At 37.2% G+C, this 23,049-nt stretch overlaps 3 protein-coding genes across 14 annotated transcripts in view; 1 reads left to right on the plus strand and 2 right to left on the minus strand.

The window, feature by feature from the left end:
* The window catches only part of PBLD (phenazine biosynthesis like protein domain containing), a 43,564-nt gene extending 28,166 nt beyond the window's left edge, over nt 1-15,398 (minus strand). The window contains exon 1 of one of the 3 annotated variants that reach the window (XM_081074892.1): nt 15,324-15,398. The gene's annotated coding sequence lies outside the window, so the exon portion shown is untranslated. Of the gene's footprint in view, nt 1-2,748; nt 2,888-15,323 lie in introns of those variants that run through there. The other 2 variants (XM_081074891.1, XM_081074890.1) reach the window with 2 other exon arrangements.
* Nucleotides 2,034-12,915, plus strand: HNRNPH3 (heterogeneous nuclear ribonucleoprotein H3). Of its 8 annotated transcripts, none has more exons than XM_081074884.1 (10): nt 2,034-2,204; nt 7,025-7,159; nt 7,665-7,803; nt 8,311-8,450; nt 8,922-9,008; nt 9,343-9,458; nt 10,391-10,526; nt 11,279-11,374; nt 11,450-11,542; nt 11,672-12,915. In XM_081074884.1, exons 2-10 carry the CDS (start codon nt 7,048-7,050, stop codon nt 11,746-11,748), a joined length of 996 nt encoding a protein of 331 aa, XP_080931010.1. In that variant the 5' UTR covers nt 2,034-2,204; nt 7,025-7,047; the 3' UTR covers nt 11,749-12,915. The 8 variants fall into 8 exon arrangements, with proteins under 8 accessions (XP_080931010.1, XP_080931013.1, XP_080931008.1 ...); XM_081074887.1 differs by having other exon boundaries at nt 2,035-2,204; nt 8,311-8,495; XM_081074882.1 differs by having other exon boundaries at nt 2,044-2,223; nt 8,311-8,495.
* The window catches only part of RUFY2 (RUN and FYVE domain containing 2), a 38,904-nt gene continuing 29,070 nt past the window's right edge, over nt 13,216-23,049 (minus strand). For 2 of the 3 annotated variants that reach the window (XM_081074878.1, XM_081074877.1), the window contains exons 16-18: nt 20,053-20,101; nt 15,324-15,401; nt 13,216-15,231 (exon numbers count right to left, since the gene is read on the minus strand). In XM_081074878.1, the coding sequence (XP_080931004.1) occupies nt 15,088-15,231; nt 15,324-15,401; nt 20,053-20,101 (271 nt within the window). In that variant the 3' untranslated portion in view covers nt 13,216-15,087. Of the gene's footprint in view, nt 15,402-20,052; nt 20,102-23,049 lie in introns of all 3 variants that reach the window. The other variant, XM_081074876.1, reaches the window with a different exon arrangement.

Genomic DNA, 23,049 nt, shown 5'->3' on the forward strand with positions numbered 1-23,049 from the left:
AAAGTAAGTATGTGCAGTGCCAAACTCAAAACAAGGCAGTAAATAGATTGTTTGAATTCAGGCAAAGGGTGAAAGGGATTACAGAATTCCATCCATCAAATCAGGTTGAAAGATTGAAAGGATGACGTAGGGATGTAACTTGAACGGAGGAACACAACTCCATCCGAAATGTGGGAGGTTGGAGACTTACTAACACAGAAATTATTTTAAAATGAGGGGGCGTGAGGGGGGTTGTTCACAGTGTCAATGACACCAGGACATCGTTTCAGGCGTGTTCAAATGTCTCCAGACAATAAATTGTTAACAGCAATGTCTCCTGAGATCACAACTCTAGTGTTTATTAGGAGAAGTAACTTCAATTTGCCTAAAATGATGTTTGTTCCCTTAGCATGGTTAAATTATTTGCAACCCAGGAAGGTTAGTTCTTTAAGTCCCTGGTCCCTGGAGTAAAACCATTCATTTGGGTTCAAATCCTAGCTTCTGCCACTAGGTTTGTGACCTTGGGCAACTTTCTCACTTCTCTAGAACTCAGGTACCTCATCTGTAACTTGGGGATAATAATAATCTTTCAGAGTTGTATAGAGTCAGTGAATTGAGCGCAGCGTTTAGCTCAAGCATGCTCTCAATACACGTCAGCTATTATTACATTACTCTGTTTTTTTCTGTCTCTTTTAATGATGACCACACCGTCCCTTGCCCCTTTTTTGAGGGGTATTTGAAGGATTGGGCTCAAGAAAGGCAGTACAGCACTATGACCTAACCAATTCTCACTGTCCCACACTTGTCTTAAGCACATTTGAGAATGAATGAAAGCCATGAAATTGAAGTTGCCATTATCTGAAGGTAACTGGCTTCCTGTCTTTACACATTTCCTCCTATGGAGGAAAAAATTGTTCAAGCTTCTCCACTGTTAACACACCCTGCGCCCCCTACGCCATGCTCTACGGGCTTCCCAATATCTGTAGTACAAAGTCCAGTCTTTGGCTGGGTACTGAGGGTCTACCACCTAGTCTTGTCCACCTTTCCAACCTACAGGAACAAGTGTGCTCAAACTCATTTCTTTTTCTCCCTCTCACTTCATGTATGTTCCCACGTTGGACATTAATTTGCATTGATCTCTTTACCAGTACTGCCCTCCACTCTTCCCAGAAATTGGGCTTGCATTCTTTTTTAATTAAAAAAAGGCTATAAAGTGTCACTAGGAACCTTGGTGGCAGCACAACGAAAAAGTATTAGATGTCACTTGTACGCGCCATTTTCAAAGATGCAAAGCTCTATTTCGAAAACCCGAAGTCGGCCGTGAACGACTGATCCGTCACTGACGTTACACAGTGGAAAAGATGAAAGGCCAGAGAGAGAGAGCGCAAAGGCGAGGAGAAAGCGAGAAGCGATTTGTAGAGGGACGTGGTAGGGAGGAAATCAATCAAGAAGCCCCCCAGACTAAACCCGCTGGGGGGGGGCGGGGTGCGGAAGCGCCAGGGCCCGACGAAGTTGGAGCCCTAGCTCCAGAGTCGAAATTGGGGCCTGGGGAGCACTTCTGAATCTCCGCGGCGGAGAAATACTCCTATTTTCACTGTATAATGCAAACATGGTGGACGAGAAAAACGCTCCTTGCATTTGGCAGCCGAACCACGTGGCGCCCTTTCCACGCAGACGACGTTAGGGTACGGGCGGGGCCTTTATGGAATTTGTTCTTGGGGGGGCAGAGTACCAGAGAACTTTTTCAAACTGCTACACCACGGTTCCTTCAACACACGTTGGCAGGACTACGACCGCCCCTTATCGTCCGGGAGAGGGCAGAAAGGTGGACTCTGAGAATTCGGTGGTTGTACGGTAAGCAGGAAGGGCGGGAGTCTCCGCCCCTTTCTCTAACTGGACAGCCCTCGACACCTCCCCTCCACCAGTGGGCCAGCCTACCAGTGCGCAAGCGTACTACTTGCTGCCCGCGCCAAAGCGGGACCAACTCTAATCTCGCGAGGACGGGGCCGGACCCTCTTCGTTGCTCTCGCTCCGCCCACCCCCTCCTCGTTCGCGCTTTCCCATCCCCCCAAGCCAGTCGCTCCGCTGCGCAGCTCCCATAGCGGTTGCCTCCGCCGGAGACGGTTGGAAGAACCGTTGTGGGGACCGCTACAGTAGGCGAGCGACTTCTTCCTCACGATCGGACATCGCGAGCCCCGGAATCGGCGCTGTTGTCGTTCGACAGGGTATCTGAAGTAAAAGGGGGTAGGTTGGGCTGGTGGTTTCGAGAGCGGAGTCGGGAGGACGAAAGAGACGGGGAGGGGTGCTGTGGGGGTGAAGTGCGAGGTCGCCGCTCGGACGAGGCCAGGCTGCGCCTCCCAGGTGATCTCCCACTTCAAGGAGGGCGGCATGCCGGGGGTGGGAGGACTTGCTCAGGTGGACTTCAGTGGACGAAGCCGAGGCCTGAAGTGGGGGTCATCCAGCAGTTCCCCTCCCTGCTGGTTTGGCCTCCGCCATTTTGGGTACGGTGGCGCGGCCACCTCGGCTTCCCGCCCTTCCTCTCTCTTTCTACTTTCTGCCCCTCAGCTTCCGAAAACTGATTTAGAAGGCCAAAGGGTGGTCAAAGCGCCCTGGAGGGGTGAAGGCGGGGAACGAAACGAGCAGGGAAAGGCCGGGCAGTTGGGTGGGGGGAGGACCTGGGCCGGCGGGCGCGTTCCCGATGGAAATGGCGCGGGATGGGCCTGGCCTCCCACCGCGGCCTCCCTTCCTCCGCAGTCTCGGATGGGCTACCTGGGCTGGCGGGACTGCGAGTGACTTCTGACGCAGATTCTCAAGATGAGAGAGGCTGGAGCTGGGGGAGGAAAGCCCATGGCGACGAAGGCGCTCAACTCCCAAATCCAGGACAAAGGAGGCAGACGGTCTCCTTTGTGATTCCGCCGCCCGGTGGCGAAGGATTTTAAGCCAGGCTTGGCTGCCGGACGGGGAGCGGGGGGAAAGGGGAGGACTCCCCCTAGCTTTCTGGTCTCTAGGGCAGCTAGATAAACGAAAAGTCTCCGGGGAGGAATAAAGGACGCTTTTCTGGCCCTTATATTCCAGATTCGGAACTTCGAAAAGAGTACGTACTCATCTTCCGAAGGGTGTTTTTCATGCTTATCTTACACGTAAAGACTTTGTGGGTAATTGTTTTGTAAGCAGAAAAGTGGGTGACTTATAAAGCAGGAATGTGAAATGCGCATGTTTCAAATAGGTCGTCTGGGCCCAGTGAACTGTGACTATGATACGGCTTATTGGACTCGGGGGCGGGGGTGGAATGGTTTAGCAATGATTTTTGTGTAGTTTTGGCCCGTACTGGGTTAGAACTTAAGCAGTTTTTACATTTGAGAAACGGTTAAAACAACCAGTAATGGAAAAGGGTGTGTGTGTGGGGGGGTGTGCGCTGACTTACTGGCTTAAAACATACCTGCAAGAGTTGTATTTTGTGCGAAGGCTGTTGGCATTAGTGTAGGACGATAGTAATGTTTTCACCAAGAAATACACCTACTCAACAGAAAAACAAATCCAAGTCATGTGGTTGCCATGATTTTTGGTCCTTATAACACAGGAGAACTGGCTCGGTGATTTTCACGGTACCAAAGGGACAGGCAAGACATGAGAAGAGTTTCCCATAATGCATATGGGTCTTTACAGGAAGTCTATTTTCTACTTTTCCAGCTTTAAAAACAAAAACATTCTTGTTGAAGATGTTTTATTTTAGTGGACTTTGAAAAGACAGCCCAGTTACCCTATAAAGTAGTATATAACAGCTTTCCTAATTGGATTGCCCTAGAGATCTTTTTTCTGCCCTCATCTGCATCAGAATCTGGAAATCCATCAAATTGCCTTTGTATTTTTAATAACCATGCTCTTTCTTGGTATCCTCATTTTGATGAACAAGCTGCTGAACTGTAGTAGATGGTAACTTTCTTCTAGAAAAAACTCATTTTTAGTGACCTCACCTTTAAGTATTAGTGGTGTGTCTTTTTTTTATTCAAAATAGAGCAAGAACATTGGAAGGAGGGAATAACGAAAAACCATTTCAGTTAAACATCACCACTGTTTTGCCAAAATTTGAAGTTCATTCTCATGTTTTAGGACCAGTGGGCTACCATTTAGAAAGTTAACTTATGGAGCATCAAACCCTTTTAAGTATTATACTTTGGAAGACAGTATAATCTCTTGTAAAGATATTTTATATTTCATTGGCCTTTGTTAGGTGCATTTTCTTAACAGCTTTTAGATAAAATTTGCATAACAAACAATCCATTTAAAATCATACAATACACGTATGTGGTCTTTTGTGACTGGTGTCTCACTTAGCATAATGTTTAGAAAATTACAAAACTGACTCGAGTTATCCTAATATTTCCACTGATGATTTTTTTTAATTGGTGCTTTTTTGTGATTTTTATTATTTTTAAACACTTGTTATTCTTAAAAGCAGAATTGAGATGGACTCTGAATAATTAGTAACAACTATTAGGTAGTTTCTGAAACAACTTTATGAAGGTACTAAAGCACATTGATTGTCTTTTTGTATGACTATAGCTTGTCTTGGTTTTTGTTTTGTAAGTAGAATTTTAGACTCTAACATTGAGTTTTGAAGAGAAAAATAGTATGCCTTTTTTTAATTTTATTTTGTACTCCACATACACATAGGAAGGAGACTTGCCCTATAAAAGTTTCTTCCGAATTTGGTTAACTTTTCCCTAATTTAAAACAGTTCAGTGTGTATGTCTCTGTTTTTGTTTTTAGATGGTACTTTACTTGTTTTTATATTGGTCTCATTGGTATGGGCTGAACCAAAAAAATCAAAACTAGTTTTCTTGCTAGTGTTAGTTGGAAAGTGCTAAGATTTGCAGTATGGATAAGTCAATTTCCATTTTTTTTGTGTTTGTTCCCCAAAACTGTAGCTTTTACATTGAAAAAAAAAAAGTGCTAAATGATAAAAAGCACCACACTAATGTCTTTTCACAACAGTTTAGATTGACTTTGCAAAGTTCTTAGATTTTTCATAAGAAATTAATGTGTGATGTTGGATACTCCCTCCCTCTTCTCTTAAATCGCCCTTTATAGGAAACGGCTGTTATTTAAATTGGTGCTATTTTTTTTTTTAAAGTTTGTTTATTAAAAGAAAATGGTAGGTCTTCATAATGTCTCAACTTTTTTCCCTAAACAGATTAGGGGCCCTCTTCTTTCAGGGCTACTATATTAGAACAGTGTTTTAAAATTATCTAGCTAACATATGGTAGTAAACATTTCCCAAAACCCTGGCTTTTTTTTCTCTGCTTTCGACGATTTCTAAGGAAACATGAAAATGTAAGCCTTTGTTGACTTTGGAAAAGACTTGTAACAGTCCTTACTCCTTGAAGACTCAGTACTTTTCTATCCTTTAAGGTTCAGTTATTTTGTTTGTGGTACATTTCATTAATTCTACCAAGCCTCTTCATGGTGGTAGATAACACTGGCCACCATTGAATGGTCATCCTGTCTCAGACCACTGCTTTATTTTACAGTTGCCGAAGATTAAGTAGCCAGTGAGTGATAGACTAGGGATTCAAACCCAGAGTTTCTTTTATCTTAAAAAGGTCATACCAGTTATTTGTGTGCATAAGAATTAGATGTAATGTCAGATAAAAATTTGCATTATTTCCATGTTGGGTCTGTCTACAATGGCACCTAGGATACTTGCTTTAAAAAACAACAGGTCCCAGGGGTGGTGATTTATATACAGAAATATTTGATTAATAACCACTTTTGAAAATTTCTACATTAGCTTATTTTAACTGCGTAGATTCTAGGAAAAAGAAAATTTACTCCTTGCAGATGCTGCCCCTAACAGTTGCACTGATAATTAGATCATACTTATTGAAATTAAATATTAGTGAATACTGTTGACACGAAATAAAATCCTTGAGCATAAATAAAGGAATGAAGTTGAACAAATTGTTTTGTTTACAGGGGAGGTGGTGGTGAGGGAAAGGTTTGAAATATTCAGGTGAGTAGGATTCCTTGTAGCTGCACAGTGAAATTTGTAAGGTCTGGTAAGTTTCTGCAGCTGAAAGACTTCTGCATTAGCCTCTTTTATAGTGTTCTGGAAGTTCAAAGAAAGGATGGTTGTCTAGGGAAGGCGGCGGGGTGGGTGGGTTCATTTTGAAAGGAAAGGGCTCCTTACTGTACCCTTTTTAATACTTTCTGAATGTGAATGTATTTTTTTAAAATTTGTGTTTAACAGTAAAGCAGTGAGTAAACTGGGATTTAATACACTATTTTCAATAACTTCTAAAACAGGTGGCTTCAAAAAAACCCTGATACTGTTGGAAGGCATTCACCTTTGAGTGGCATTGTTACCTCAGTTTTCAAATCCAGCTTAATTCAGGCATTTTACAACTTGCTCTTGAGGAGTGTTTAAACTAGATTTAGTTAAAATAGAGATAGGAATTTTTCCCCCTTCAAAAACAATTTGATATGTTCAGAATTATAGTGCATCTAATAAATTTTAGGCTTTTGTAATGCCATTTTTCCAACATCAAAGCATACTTGTACTTTTAACTTAGGCTCTTACTATGAGTGGATAGTGGTACTATGTGCAACTTTTGAGTAATGAAGTTTTAAAGAATTTGCAGAACAAACTATTCAAGTGAATAATAAAACCTGGAAAATTAAAATTTTGAGAGGAGGAAGAGGCAAAGTTGACATTAAATGACAGTCAAGCAATAGGGAGCATTTGAAGACTGATAGTGGAATTATGTAAGCTATCTTAAAATTAGGCAACATATAATATTTGACCCTTAGAAATTCAGTTCAGTGCTTTTTGGTGGGAGGGTTAGGTTTCCCAGCCTTTCCCCAGTCTTTGCTTACCCCAGCAAAACAGAAAGCTGTTGTACTGTTGTACTGTGGCATTGTCGATGAGTGTCACTGAGCTCTATGTTACATTTCCTGTTATGCATCACTGAGAGGTGTTTCTTCAGTACCTCTGACAAGAGTATATTTTGATTGACTGCTTTATGTGCTTGTTTATTTTTTATAGCATTTAAATCAAACGGTATTGAGATGGATTGGGTTATGAAACATAATGGTCCAAATGACGCTAGTGATGGGACAGTACGACTTCGTGGACTGCCATTTGGTTGCAGCAAAGAGGAAATAGTTCAGTTCTTTCAAGGTACCTCTAGTATTAGTCAAAGTTTAGTAGTATTTTAATTTTACATTGTATTACTCAGTTTTTAATTTGTAAAACCCATTTATTTGGGGGACTTTTTAATTTGGGTATATCTTGGTTAATGTATTAAGTTGTGGGATGTGCTCCAGTTAATATTCAATACAGAATGTGTAGAATATGTAAAAATTAATGTGCAATAAACTTGAGAGTAATGTGTGATAAAATGAACCATGAATTAGCATATGGAGCATAAATTTGATTTGAGCTTATTTTTCTTTTAATATAGGTGGGCTTTTAGCGTATGTGTAATTTTAAAAGACACTGGTCACAAAAATATGTAATCCAGTAATATTTGAAAAAATCTTCCATTTGTATTATGGGGTGATGGGGAACTAAGCTTTTTTTTGTTTGTTTTGTTTAGACTTGTTTTAAATATTTGATTCAGATGGGAATGTTTCAGCCTTTAACACTGTTCCCCTTGATGGGGTTATTTGTCCTTGGGTTAAAGGGTTGGAAATCGTGCCAAATGGGATAACATTGACGATGGACTACCAGGGGAGAAGCACAGGGGAGGCCTTCGTGCAGTTTGCTTCAAAGGAGATAGCAGAAAATGCTCTGGGGAAACACAAGGAAAGAATAGGGCACAGGTGGGGATGGAGAGTTTGGGATGGTGTTAAATTTTTATTTTTGGGGGTTGTGGGTCACTATTGCTTAAATGGGGGGGTAACAGTAACATTTTTCTGGGGTAGTTTAAAAGAATTGATAATTATCTAAATTTAACTTGGAAACTACAGATTTGGGTGGGGAATTAATGCTAATAGTTGGCTTAAATTAAAATTAGATTGTTTCCATTTTCTGTAGGCTGTTGATAAATGCTTTTGTATAATCAATTTTTTTCTAAACATCATGTATTAAAGGAAACAAGTTAAAATTATATTTATATTATAAATTGTTTTCAAATGACTAATTTGTCTATGTAAACTTAAGTATTATTTATGTTTGTAGATGTTAAAATGTTAACTTTATGGTGTATTTAGGCAATTTAAATTGGCTTATGTATCTAGATATAGAAAAACTTACTGCATTTTGCCCGATATCTTAGTTACTCTAATACATTTAAGCTGAAACCTATACCTTAAACCATTTTTAAATAGGTATATTGAGATCTTCAGAAGTAACAGGAGTGAAATCAGAGGATTATATGATCCACCAAGAAGATTGCTGGGCCAGCGACCGGGACCATATGATAGACCAATAGGAGGAAGAGGGGGTTATTATGGAGCTGGGCGTGGAAGTATGTATGACAGAATGCGACGAGGAGGTGATGGATATGATGGTGGTATGTGTATCTAATGAACAAAGGTTCTGTTGTCATTTTCTTAATATTCCTGACACTTTATGTCAAGAAATATAGAAATGGCAGTAATTTCAGTACCTACTAGGTTTTAAAACCTGTTCATGAAAATACAAATTCCCATGGCCAGCTGTGGGACTTGATTGATGCACATATGAGCACCTAGATAATGTATACAGAAATTAAAATTTTGACATTTTTCTGCTTGGCATAGGTGAAAAATTTTGATATCTAAGTGTATCTTTCTGCAATTTTAATTTCCACCAAGTGTTGACTGCTTTTTTTCACATGTTGGGAGTTGTAAACTTGTAAAAATTTGACCAGACTGCTTATCACCTAGTATGCTTTTGTAAACTAGATTATAAAATGTATCTCTTTAAAGTGTATTTGTGTATTTCTCAAATTATGCAGGTTATGGAGGTTTTGATGACTATGGTGGCTATAATAATTATGGCTATGGAAATGATGGCTTTGATGACAGAATGAGAGATGGAAGAGGTAAACTAAATATTAAAGACATACTCATTTTTCAATTTAAGGATTTGCTTTACAGCTACCTAGTGGTAATATAAGTGATTTATTTATTTATTTATTTATTAAGTGATTTATATAAAGTCAACTCAGGCATCTTTTAATGCATTCCTACATCGGGCTTTTTATATGATGTATACTTAAAAGTAAATTCTCTTTGATGTTCAGAACACCTGTGTTAAAATTTTGAGGTTGTCAAAAACGTGTAAATTGGGAAAGGTGCGTAGGGAAGAAATGCTTTGTTGAAATGCTTTCTTTCCTACACGTATCAATTTATAATCTTGGAAATTTTATTCTGTAGGTATGGGAGGACATGGCTATGGCGGAGCTGGTGATGCAAGTTCAGGTTTTCATGGTGGTCATTTTGTACACATGAGAGGATTGCCTTTTCGTGCAACTGAAAATGACATTGCTAATGTGAGTGATAGTTTTGAAGCATTCTTAGTGTTATCTTTAAATAGTTGATAAGTATTTTGTATCTGTTGTGTGCTGACCTATGTACATAGGATTCAAGCAAGTAAAAGTTTTAAGTCCAGTTAAGAATTAAGTGACAGACTGATCATAGAGTGGTTGTGACTAGAAGATTGCTTCTCTTGTATAAAGTTTTAAAAGTGTAAATACGTTAACAAGTCAATACATTTTAGTAGTTTGGTTTGGCTTTCTAGGTTACATGGTAGGTGAGGAGCTGAAAATAATGGAAGTACATGCTGCTATTGATGTGAAACTGGTTGGTTTCAAATTGGTTCGAGAATCAGCAAACTTCAGCCCATGGGCCATATCCAGTCACACTCATTCATTTACTATCTAGTTCTTAAAATTTTTGCTTTAGATCTTACTGGGAACCAATTGGCCTAAGTTCCAGGTGTCTTTTAGGATCATTGAAACCTGATTAACTTATGATTAGAATTAAATGATATATTTTGGGAGCTATCCATATATAGTTGGTAGGTTTATCAAACTCCATTGTTCTGAAACATAACACCCAATTTCTCAGCACATACTTTTAGGAAACCTGTTAATATTTCAAACAACTGTGAAATACCTTTCTTGGGAGTGGGATACTTACTCTCTCAAGTACTAGGGTTATGAAACTTATTTAGGGTAAACTGTTCTCTAGGTTAGAAATATTTTTCTTTTTAAATTTAGTATCACCTGGCTTATTTTAGAAGAGATAATTCTATAATTTTTTCCAAGTGTATAGTGTTATATTCCTAGAACCTCTGGAATTGTTAGCCTTGTTTAACACAGTGCAGAAGAGTTTGTTTTAATGAATGAGGAAAAACCAAGGCATGTGGTAATTTCAATACTATAAATAGAAAAATAAGTAATAAGTGCTATCTTTTATTTAGTTCTTCTCACCACTAAATCCAATACGAGTGCATATTGATATTGGAGCTGATGGCAGAGCAACAGGAGAAGCAGATGTAGAGTTTGTGACACATGAAGATGCAGTAGCTGCCATGTCTAAAGATAAGAATAACATGCGTAAGTGGAATCCTTGGCATGCTATCTTGTTTCCTACCATGTTTCCCCAAAAATAGGATCTAGCCAGACCATCAGCTATAATACGTCTTTTTGGAGCAAAAATTAACATAAGACTCAGTATTATATTAAGTTTTGCTCCAAAACACGCATTACAGCTGATGGTCCTGCTAGGTCTTATTTTCGGGGAAACAGGGTAGGTGTGAACTTGCTTATAATTTCAGGTTTTAGTAGCTTTCTAGAGGACTTTTTATTGAAGTTAATTCAGACTCTTAATACTTGACAGATTATTGGAGTTTAAAGTTATTAAAGAGGGAAAATAGGTATGTTACTTGGCATTTGCCTGAGTTCCCGTGCCTTTTGCAAAATAATACCACTTCTTAACCTGTATATTGATCAACTTTGGTAAGTTATTGCTGCATGTCATCAAATCTGTTTTTTAAGCCATTAAATTTCACCTTGACTTGTGATTCCCAAATCTGGCTACACATTCAATCTATGAAGGCCTGGAATATATTTTTTAGAAGTGTACCAGCTAGTTCTGAAATAATGAATCAGTCCTTTTATAGATAAGACTGAGACCCAAAACATTTTCTATACTTGTTCAAGGCTGTACAGTTTGAACGAAACCTAAATTTTAGCCCTACCTGGCATACATTTAGGTTAATATTAGCCAGTCACCCTTTTTTATGTTTGATAAATTTGATCCATCATTTCTTTCTGCCTTGTTACTCTTTTTTTTTTTTTCTCTAAAGAACACCGATACATTGAACTCTTCTTGAATTCTACTCCTGGAGGCGGCTCTGGAATGGGAGGTTCTGGAATGGGAGGCTACGGCAGAGATGGAATGGGTATGTAAAGTTTTTTAAATAAGCGGAGTTAGATACTTAGCAATCAATCTTAAACTTTTTTTTTTTTTTTTAAAGATAATCAGGGAGGCTATGGATCTGTTGGAAGAATGGGAATGGGGAACAATTACAGCGGAGGCTATGGTACTCCTGATGGCTTGGGGGGTTATGGTAAGTGTCATTGGTTACCGAGGTTCAGTTTGTTAGCCCCATATGTGGTACAGACAACTTAAAGTTTATCTGTTACTATTTCTACATTGATACCTCCTACTAAACAATTCTTAATGTCTTTTCTCTAAGGCCGTGGTGGTGGAGGCAGTGGAGGTTACTATGGGCAAGGTGGCATGAGTGGAGGTGGATGGCGTGGGATGTATTAAAGCATAACCACCAACATAAGAGTCCTGACAACAGCATCTGGTCTACTAGACTTTCTTACAGATTTAATTTCTTTTGTATTTTAAGAACTTTATAATGACTGAAGGAATGTGTTTTCAAAATATTATTTGGTAAAGCAACAGATTGTGATGGGAAAAAATCTGTTTTCTGTAGGTTTTATTTGTTGCATACTTTGACTTAAAAATAAATTTTTATATTCAAACCACTGATGTTGATACTTTTTATATACTAGTTACTCTGAAGGATGTGCTGCTTTCATAAGATTTGGGTTGATGTATTTTATTATTAGCTCTACAAGAAGTAGTATGGTGTAATTTTAGAGGACAATGGTTCACCTCTGCATAAGCTATAAGTCTTAATAAGCAGGCATCTGGAATAGAGCTTGGAAAGTAGCCTTTTTTCTTTAATTTCTCCTGGACAACACTGTAAATATGTAGCACGTAAAGATGAGTTTAGATGGCTTCAGGAGTGTAAATTCAGCTAATTCTATATTTGTCTTTTTCAAATGTCACTTAACCAGGCATAGCTCTGAAATGTTAATAATCTAAGTAAGAGGTATCTGGATTTCTGAATATTCACAATTGTGTTACCTGGGGGTGGGGGTATTGGAAATTTAAATTCTAGCCCTAGGTTTTAGAATAAAATCCTCTCAGCACTTGACTGAAGTACCAAAAAATGTATCCAAAAAAGTGGTAGTTGTGTTATCTCAAAATGTCTTAGACTAGATTAAGGTTCTCAGTGACACCAGAATTCAGTACAAGTACAAAGATATTTACTGTGGAGTATAATTCTCAGAGATGTATTTTCGGTTTCAGCCCAACAGTTAAAGCATATGGTTTTTAAATAACTGTTGTAACTTAAAAAATGTAAGAGACAAGTCCACGTTGTAGTCTTAATTAAAATGAGTCCTACAGTTGGGTTTTGCATCTGATACTTGCTTGGAGTTTTAGAGCCATTGTGTTAAAAACTATATGTAGCCAGGAAAAGGTGCTTTTTACTTTTAATCCCTTTGATCAATATCCAAATTGGCTAATGGATCAAAATAAAACCTGTTAATGTGAATTCAGTTACTGAGTTATTGAACTTGTTACTTGTTTTTGCTAGAAATGTTACTAATGTAATAAATATCCATGTGGGAGATAATAGTATGGCGTCTGTCCTAGAATGCTTTGTGTCATTTACTGATTACAAATCAAATTGGTAGAAGGTGCTAAATGTGTCTAATTGAAGATTAGACAAAGTGACTCCTAAGGAATGGCTTCTGTTGTTAGAGAAGGTAGCCTGAATGTAGCCTATCAACACAAGCATTGATTCATCTTAATGCCTGTACCCACTCCCTTACATATTAGGCTCACACCACTTATTTGCTTTTATTTGCTCAGGAGTACCCTATTAAAATCTTAAAGCGTTAAAAATGAAAGTTGCCCTTCTAAAGCAGGCTAATTTTTGAAATCTTTTACTTGGTTTATAAAACTTACATTTTATTTTAAAACATTGCAGGGTGGAATGACAATCACAATTCCTTGGCACCATGACAGCATTAATGTGGTAATACTGACTAAATGAGAGAATGGTATGTGAAGTTTAATAAAATAAATACATCTGTGAGGGCAAATCTTACTTGAAAAGTAAAAGTGTAGGTTCACCACCACAAAATACAAATTGAAGGTTTGGTAACAAAATCCAAAATTAGTATACGTGTTTTTTTCAAAAGCCAAAACTAAATGGAGCAAGTTGTACTGCTGTCATAAAAGCTTGCCTACAAAAAGTCCAAATCAGTGGTGATAATGTGAGTTTTGAATGGCAAAGAATTTAAAGGGGGACTTAAAAAAGTCAGTCTTTGAATTTAAGCAAAATTGACATTTTAAAAGTTGTTCTAAGCATAAAAAAGACCTCGTATTTGAAATTTTTCATTTTTGCTTATTCTCATTTTCAGCAGTCATAAAAATGTTAATCCATTCATTCCATCAATACAAAACAGTTCAAGAATATAATTCATATCTTGATAACATTTCTACCGGCATTCAAGAAAGACCACCTAAAAATCTGTTTTGAAGACATCCAATTGAGTTATGGAGAAAATAAGTCTTAAGTAAAATGTTAGTTTCACACTTTGGCAATTTAGAAAATTAAATAATTTTAAACTTTAATGGAAGTATGTACTTCACTGCAGAATAAAGTAACACCCTGGGGGTAAAGAAATGGCAATTATTAAACTCACTAATGTTCCTACAAATAATGTAAGATTCCTAATATGACATTCTTTGAAAAATTCACAGGCTTAAAGTGCATGGCTGAAATTACAAACTAATAGAAAAAAGGAAAATTAGGGTCTCAAGTAGTGATGCTGTTCAAGTGATTAATTATATATACTTACATAATGGTAACTTTAGAGATTAAATTCTTGGTATGCTATAAGCAATACAAGAGGATTAGTGTTTACTGAATCATGCTTGAAATGGTTCAAGTATGTTTCGTTGCAGGGATGAGACCATATCTTCTAAAGACCCTGGCCTAGAGGTGCTCAATATATGCTGACTTTTTTACTCATATGCAGTAGTAGACCACTATAATATAATGCTTAAAAGTTGCTGGAAAGATCTGCAAGTAGCAACTTAAGGTAAAAAGGTGATGGTTTTTCCTTTCAAACTAAGGAAAAAGTTGAGGCAAAATAATACCTCTAATCCACTGTATATGAAAGGTATCAGCAAATACATTGATTTTTAGAGAGGAGGAAGACCAAAAGTAAATTTTACAAAATACTGGCTTTTTCTAATGCAAAATGGGCAAAGGAAGGTGGAGAAAAATGGCAAATAGCTTGAAATCTTACCAAGCTAATGGAAAATCTTGAATTGGAATGTTAATGTTTGAAAAGTTCTACATAATTTCAGTCTTTCTCTGAGAACCATTAAGCTTTAAAGTGCATTAGGAAAATTACAGGCACCACAAAATACCAACACAACGATCAGGAGCATAAATCTGAAGCCCTGTTTAAGAAGGCCATTACCAAATAAGGCAAACGTGTGTTAGCTATGCTATGTGGCCTTGCGTTGTCATTAAGAGTTACATGATTATTACGTGAATTAGGAATTAGGCTAAAGTTATTTTGAAGCATGCCCTCTTAAATTCTTTTTGAATAGCAATGGGAAAGGAAATACCAAATTATACAACTCCTAAACTCATTAATATGTGGAAGGTAAAACTGTTTCCAATACTATCTGAAAGCTGCTTAAGAAGGCTGTCTGAATATGTTGTGTACATGTTCATACATAACATTCAACATAGGTACTGGCATACAGTAAGGATTTAGTTCTTGAGTCTTAGGGCAAGTTAGATGAGCATCTCTGAATCAGCAATGCGTGACAGGAATCACAAACCCGTACTGGCTTTGGTGAAGAAGGCAAAGGCAGTTCGTTGTCAGAGCAAGCATTACAGAAAATTTCCCCACAGTTTCTACAGTGGTGCTATGTTTGGAAAAATCAGAGAAAAAACTATGAACAAAATTAGAAGCGATATTTGCACTAAAACTTTTGGACTCATTTCCTACTTCCCTTACCTTTCTCTTAGAGAGTGAGAATTCCTTTTCACAAAGCTTACAATGTGTTGCTTCTTTGTCTTTCAGCCAAACCAGTCCCTAGTAGGAAGGAAAAGTGTAGATATTAATGCTCAAATGGCTAACACTAAAAATTACATGTGAAAACATTTTCAACCAAGAACATTTTACAGGAATACATATAAATGAAGAATCAAAAATGAGTCTTTTTTCTTTGAAAGATAAATACTGAAAGAGTTGTAGATTAAATAAGTGTGGAATTTGCTTCAAAATAATTGGTGAGAAGAAATACAGGTTGAATATAAGTAAAACAAGATGGCCATATATTAATCAATATTGAAACTGGGTAATGGTTTGTTTTCTCTCTACAATTGTATGTTGAACATTTCCATGATAAAATGTTTTTAAAAAATAATCTATTACTGATGAGAATTTTCTTTAAGAACCTTCAAGATTACCTAGTCTGACAATGTTTAAGGATAAATTCACTGAAATGCATTTGAGTTTGGCATTATATATACCTTACATATATAGTAATTCCCTAAAATTTGAAGATAATTTGGAAATCAGATGTTAGAGTTATTATTTTAAGTAAGACTTCACCTTAAATTCAATTTTACATGGCTATTCCCTCAAGTTCTGTAACTCACAAGTTTAATAGCTCAGTAGAAAATGAACGTCAAATATATCATGATGGAAAGAACTGACTGGGTGGTGAACACAATGTGAGATACAGATGATGTATTACAGAATTGTACAGCTGAAATCTATGTAACTTGACTAATGTCATCCAATAAACTAATACAAAAATGAACGTAAGTAAGCTTAAACAGGTGGGAGTTAACTTGACACATTCTTAACCAACCAAGTATCTTGGCTGGAAAGAGCATTTTCCTTATGAAAGCAACTCTATTATATGGTGCCAGTTTTGTAATGAAGACCCAAGTGAAGGAAGAGCCTTCAGCACTTACGATTAAGCCCATCACATTCCTTTTAAAAACAGTTTGGCCTAAGCCACATTGCTGCTGCTTCGTAAGTACCAAGTATAAACATCCAGCTCAGGAGGTGGAACAAGTGCCATCTGTAAGGTACCTCTGAGGCACAGGGACCATTATTTCCAAGCGAAAAATCCCATAGAGGGCCTGTCCAGTGGCTCAGGCGGTTCGAGCTCCATGCTCCTAACTCTGAAGGCTGCCAGTTGAATTCCCACATGGGCCAGTGGGCTCTCAACCACAAGGTTGCTAGTTTGACTTCTCAACTCCTGTAGGGGATGGTGGGCTGCGCCCTCCACAACTAAGACTGACAGGACAACTTGAAGCTGAACCGCACCCTTGACAACTAAGATTGAAAGGACAGCAACTTGACTTGGAAAAAAGTCCTGGAAGTACACACTGTTCCCCAATAAAGTCCTGTTCCCCTTCCCCAATAAAATTTTTTAAAAAAGAAAAAAAAGGTTAAAACTGTAAATTAAAAAAAAAAAAAAAATCCCATAGATACATTCCCAACAAACTTCAGTTTTCTTAAAAGACTTCTGACTTTTAAGATGAAAAAACACTTAAGCATTTACAGACAAAAATCACAAGATTAATTTCAGGTACTTTTGTTTTAATAACACCTATTGTAGAGCAGAAGTAGAACAAACAGTGTTGGGTTACTGCTCATGAGGCAGTCTAAGGCTCCTTAGAGCACAGTATTATTTATAAAAAGGGAAGGCTTAAAAAAATATATCAAACACCAGCAAAGAATAAGATAACTTGAATCATGGAATTTTATTTTTAAAGCAAGATATGGGACCTTAAAATATAATCCAACCCAACTTGATGAACACCATAAAAAGAAAAGGCACTTGCCAAATGTCCCAAAGCCACCTAGTGGAAGCAGCTTTGCTTCCTGCCCAGCTTTGCCTGTAAGGATGGAGACCTGATGTGAAGATTTCCAAGCAAACCACTAGGTTCAGAGGTGACCCCTTCTGATATTAGGGCTGGGTCCTCCAGACTTTTGTTGTTGTTGTTAAACTTTTATTTATCTAAGTGTTTTACTCCAGGACCTATCAGGTCCAAGTCAAGTAGTTGTCTTCAGTCTAGTTGTGGAGAGCACAGCTCACAGTGGCTCATGCGGGGATCGAACCTGCAACCTTCTTAAGAGCACCGCGCTCTAACCAGCTGCGCTCTAACCAACTGAGTTAAGCGGCCGCCCCAGACTTATTTTAATTTGACTGAATTTACCCTGCCCATCTCCCAAGGAGAAAGCTGTACACTATGGGGTGAGCCTAGTGTATCAGCTGGAAGGGACCTCAGGGATCAATACCTACAGCTCTCATTTTGTGGAATGAGAAAGTAAGGTCCAGAGAGCTGAAGTTGCTTCCTCAAGGAAGTGCAGCTGAGTACACGCAAAGCCAGGACTGCAAGCTATTGCTCTATAAATAGCTCTTCTTCTCTGCCCAATTCCTTGTCAGCCACCTGAGTTACACCCCACCAGACAGGACAGTAGAGGATCCTTTTCTGGAGAAACTACTGCTCCAGAGACAACTATAGCTGGAAACATCCAGAGAGGGTACCCAACAGTTTGCTAGTTAACACATTTCTCTATGCTGAAGCCTACCAGACTATATACAACAGCCCACCCCCATCCACCCAACCATCACAAAGGGTTTCCAAAATTTGTGGGTTTTTTTAATTGAAAGTGGATTATCCAATATTTGAGGAATGATAACGGGCATGAAGTACTTCAGCCAAAGAAACAATGAAATTCAGGAGAAATATAGAATGACAGTAGCCAAAGAAAACTTTAAAGGAATACTATATATTCTCAGATAAAATAACAGGTTGCTATGTTAAAAAGTAAAACTGAGCAAATAAGAACTTGCTGAATATTAAAAATACGGTAGTAGAAATAAAGCCCCACAGAAGGTTGCACCTGAAGGTTGCCTAAATCTTTAGATTTAACTTCCACTTTACAGGTAATAAGGGCCTGACAGAAGTTTAAGATGAACAAGCAACCAGGTAAAATGCAGAATGTGTAAACAGCTGTCACAGGCCCAACTACGGGTCAACAGCCAGGACAAAAAAGAAAAGCAAGTCACATGTTATTTTCATACATGTGAAAATGTGGAAATTAGATAATATTTTATTAAAGGCAGACATGAATGACAAAACTATATTAAAAAAAATAGAGGACTGTTACTATCTGGAGAAGAATGCACTCAGGGACCACATATGTTCTATTCATTATAAGCTAAAGCAGAATGTATTTTTAAGTTTTACTGTATGTCTCGCTTGCACATGATATATTTAACAATAAAAAAATTTTCAGAGTTTAATGACAGTGGAGCAAACATCCCTACTCGTCTCCTTAAAATCGAGAGCAAAATAAAGGCATATGCAGATGTGCAAATTCTTAAAATCTTAACCACTTTTCAGGAAGGATGAGTTGACTAAAACAAGAGCGTAAACCAAGAAAGAAGGGCTTCAGGTAACAGGAGCTCTAACATATGAGAAGGGTAAAGGGAATTCAAAGAATGGCCAGCAAAGGGAAATGTCAGGATGGGTGACCAGACCAGACAGGAGTAAAGGAGAACAGAAATCCAAGGATTCCAAGGAACAAAGAAAGAATTACCCAATTACCTCATTCATTTTACCATGTCAAAAACTTTTATCAAGAAACATTTCATAGAGGTATAAGAAAACACTGATGTTCAAATACAACTAAATAACAAAAAAACAACACAAAAAGCGGGCAATTAACTCCAGAGAAAATAAAAAGTAGTTCAAGAAAGAAAATATAATCACAGTACACTACTTGGCCCAGCAAAGAACAATATTGAAATAGTCATAATGAAGAATATACAGTAAATGAATTCCACAAAAACTTGTACTTAATTATACTGGGAGGACAGGGAAGAGAAGACCAGGGTGAAAATCAGTAAAACTCTTCATCCACCATATGAACCAAGCAATAACAGATGGGTCTAAAATAGATTGGTCTTAAATAAATTAAGAGCAAAGAGTATATACTACATATCATTTAGAAACAGGGATAAACGCCTGAAGAAACAACTAAAAGAATTAAAAGTAGTTCCCTTGAGGAGGCAGGAACTGGGGTGGATAAGGTATAAGGGGGTGAAGAACAAGAGACGTGCCATTATTTCAGTCTTTCTAGCACTATTAGACTATAATTTTCATTCAACACTTTGATAAAAAACAAAAAGAGTAGCTTGTGCAGGAGGAAGCCATCTGTCACTGAAGTACACAGAGACTGTATTTTTGCCTATGTCATACAAGGGATTCTTGCATCCAGACATATTCAGAACCATATACTGTACCAACCACTTTCACATATATTAACCTACCCAATATTCAAAGCAACTCTGCAAAATCATAAGTTCATTTCAGAAGAGGAAACAGACTCTATGAGGATATGTGACTTGCCCAAGGTCAAAATTAGTAAGTAAGAGACTGGCATAGGAACTCAAGGATTCTCAAATTCAAAGGCAATCACACTGTATCATGACACACTGTGTAGAAGGTACACAAAATTATTTCCAAGGTCATTTCCAACTTGAAGATTAATAATGTGATTTTAAAGGTACAGAAAAGAGCTGGATCCCCATCACTGAGGCTCCCCCATTCAGTGTTTCTACCTCTATAAATCCTGGGATTCAATAATACCTTAGATTTATACAGGGCTTTACCTTCTATTGAAGACTTTATCTTAAGGAAAACTTTCTACTCACCTGCAATGCTTTGTTGGCTTCTTTTATATCTTCTATTTTAAGTTTTGATCTAAAAAAATTACAAATAGATCCAAATTTCAGTACACATATTTAAATAAAGAACATGTAGTAGAAAGGTACAGAACATTCATGATGAAGGTACTGCTTTTTCACAGGATATAAAACGGTATATATACATGATTCTAATAATCTTTGGCTAGTGGGATTATATTTTATATTGTCCTATATTTTCTAAATGAAAACAAAAAATGTAATTTTTAAATAAAAAAATTGCATTTTTAAGAAAAGAATATTAGCATTTTCATGTGGTTATGACAATATTAATAATAGTTACCATTTATTGTTGGCTTATGATCTGCCAGAAATTATGCTATGATTTTTGCATGCATAATCTCATTTAATCTTCAAAAAAAACCTATCTCAAAGACAAAGAAAGTGAGGCCTGATGAGGTATAATCACTTGTAACAGGTCACAGAGGTGTAACTGGGGAAGCCAGGATTCAAGCCCTGGTCTGTGTGGCCCCAAAGCCTACATACTAACCATTATGTACACTATTTGTCTAGGAGATGCAAAGTGAAAAATTCAGGAAACTATAACTAATACTTTTACACTTTTAAAAATACATATTAATGAACATACAGATTATAAATAGCATTATTTACCTGTGATCCCACTACCCAGAGATGATAATCGCTACGTCAATGAGTGTGTATTTTAAATGGAATCATTGACAGTTTTCCATAAACAGTTCTTTATACTTAACAATATATCCTGAAAAGGCTGAGCTTCTTACTATCTGCCAATTATATTAAATTGTTACAAGTATACCATGAAAAAGAATATAAAATGGTTTATATAATTATCTACTGTTGAACTTTCAACTGCTGTCAAATTACTTGCCACAAAAATTATTCATTAAAATTGGAATGACCAAAACATTTGTATTATTTTTCTTAGAGCACCAATTTAGAAATGCAAGTACTGATCAAAAGATCCATGAAACACTAAAGTCTCTGCTAATGAAGCGGAACATTAGGAACTTGCTTCACCCTACAAATGCTCTTTGTTCCAAGATATAAAACGAAAGTGTTAGTCTTTTATCTGGCTCATACTGACTCTTATATTGAGAACAATCAACGTAAAATTACATAGAATAGTCAAATTTTCTTGGCTGAATTCACGTGTACAAAATGTGCCAAAGGAAAATTGATGCTGATGGGAATAATGGCCAAAACAATAACAGTGCTATATATAAAAACAGAATATGGAATGAAAGTAGTTTAATAGCATTCACTACTGAAATACTCTACGAAAATTTACTGGTGTTAATATATTTCTGGTTAAAATATCTTTATTCACAAATATGGACTCTAAAACACTTGCCCCCTCTAATACGAATTGGTAAAGTATCCTAAAGAAAGGGGGGGCCGACCCGGTGGCTCAGGCGGTTAGAGCTCTATGCTCCTAACTCTGAAGGCTGCCGGTTCGATTCCCACATGGGCCAGTGGGCTCTCAACCACAAGGTTGCCAGTTCAACTCCTCAAGTCCCACAAGGGATGGTGGACTGTGCCCCCTGCACCCAGAAAACGGCAACTGGACCTGCTGTGCTGCGCCCTCCACAACTAAGATGGAAAGGACAGCAACTTGACTTGGAAAAAAGGCCTGGAAGTACACAGTTCCCCAATAAAGTCCTGTTCCCCTTCCCCAATAAAATATTTTTTTTTTAAAAAAAGGGTTAGCAGTTATAGTTCCAACAAACACAATGTACAAGAGCACCTTCTCCTTGTCCTAGACAGGGAGGAAACACATGTCCACATCACTCCTTTTAATTAGCTTTTATTTAGGAACATGTGTTTAAGTGTGTGAAAATATTTGACCAAGACATGAAATCAACGTAGAGTAGGGTCAAAATAAAATGTGAGAATATAAATGTGATACAACCAATTATGGCCCTTTAGGAAAACATCCATAAAATATAACAAGCCTCTGATAATCCTAAAACCCTTGCTTTTGAGGGGGAAAAAAAAACTATAAAAGTTTCTTTATATGGAAAGAATAGCATTTACAAAATACTACATTTGGAAGAGTCCTGGTTAATATTTCTGAACTAAAAATTCTTCTTGTTGAAGATGAGAACATGGGAAGAACTGGTTATCATCCTTTGTGTATTTTAGACTGTCAGTCATGACATAGTTATATTACTTTAGATTCTCTTCCTTGAATATTAATATTTCATATCTTCCATGTTTTCTTCAAATATAGGTTATTTTCATTTTTTAATCCTAAATTAGTCTACCTCAACCATAATTTATTTAGAATAACAGTTAAAGATATTCAAAATCTATGAAAAATTCTTTATAAGAATCCTTCAATAAGAAACCAAGACTAAATATTTCATTATTAGAAGTATTTTTCAGAGAGTAATTTTCAGATCCAATCTGCTCATTTTACAGACAAGAAAACTGATATTTCAGTTGCTTTGAGGAAAGGTACTGTGCTAAGTGCTTTCACACACAGTTCTCCTCTGTTAATTAGAAAAAGAATTCTGGGGATTTTATAATTCTCCAATCTACAAATAGAGCAACGGGCTTAAAGAGGTTACATAAATGACCCAAAGTCACACAGCTGGTAAACAGTAGAGGGATATTGTGAGTGACCTTAATGAATACTAATTTTTAAATTTAGTCATATCTTGAAAATGCAGATCTTAAATGGTAAGTTTAAAAACTATTCTTTCGGAAATATTGATTTTTCCCTTTTTTACAAAATTAAACATTTTGTATTATTCTGTATGACCTTCCCCTTCTCACTCCCCACTTGAAACAATACCCAAATGGTCTATATAAAGCCTGAAGCCAATAATGGTAAATAGGAGCAAAGGTTAAAAAGTATCAACCCGCCTCCAAATTTTTTTCCCCCCAAAAAAAGTATTGACCCAACTTCAGGCCCTCATCGTCAAAAATTTTTAAAGATATATTCATTATCCTGTGTATTAG

The sequence above is a fragment of the Rhinolophus hipposideros genome (genome assembly GCF_964194185.1).
Source record: "Rhinolophus hipposideros genome assembly, chromosome: 15".
NCBI lineage: Eukaryota > Metazoa > Chordata > Mammalia > Chiroptera > Rhinolophidae > Rhinolophus > Rhinolophus hipposideros.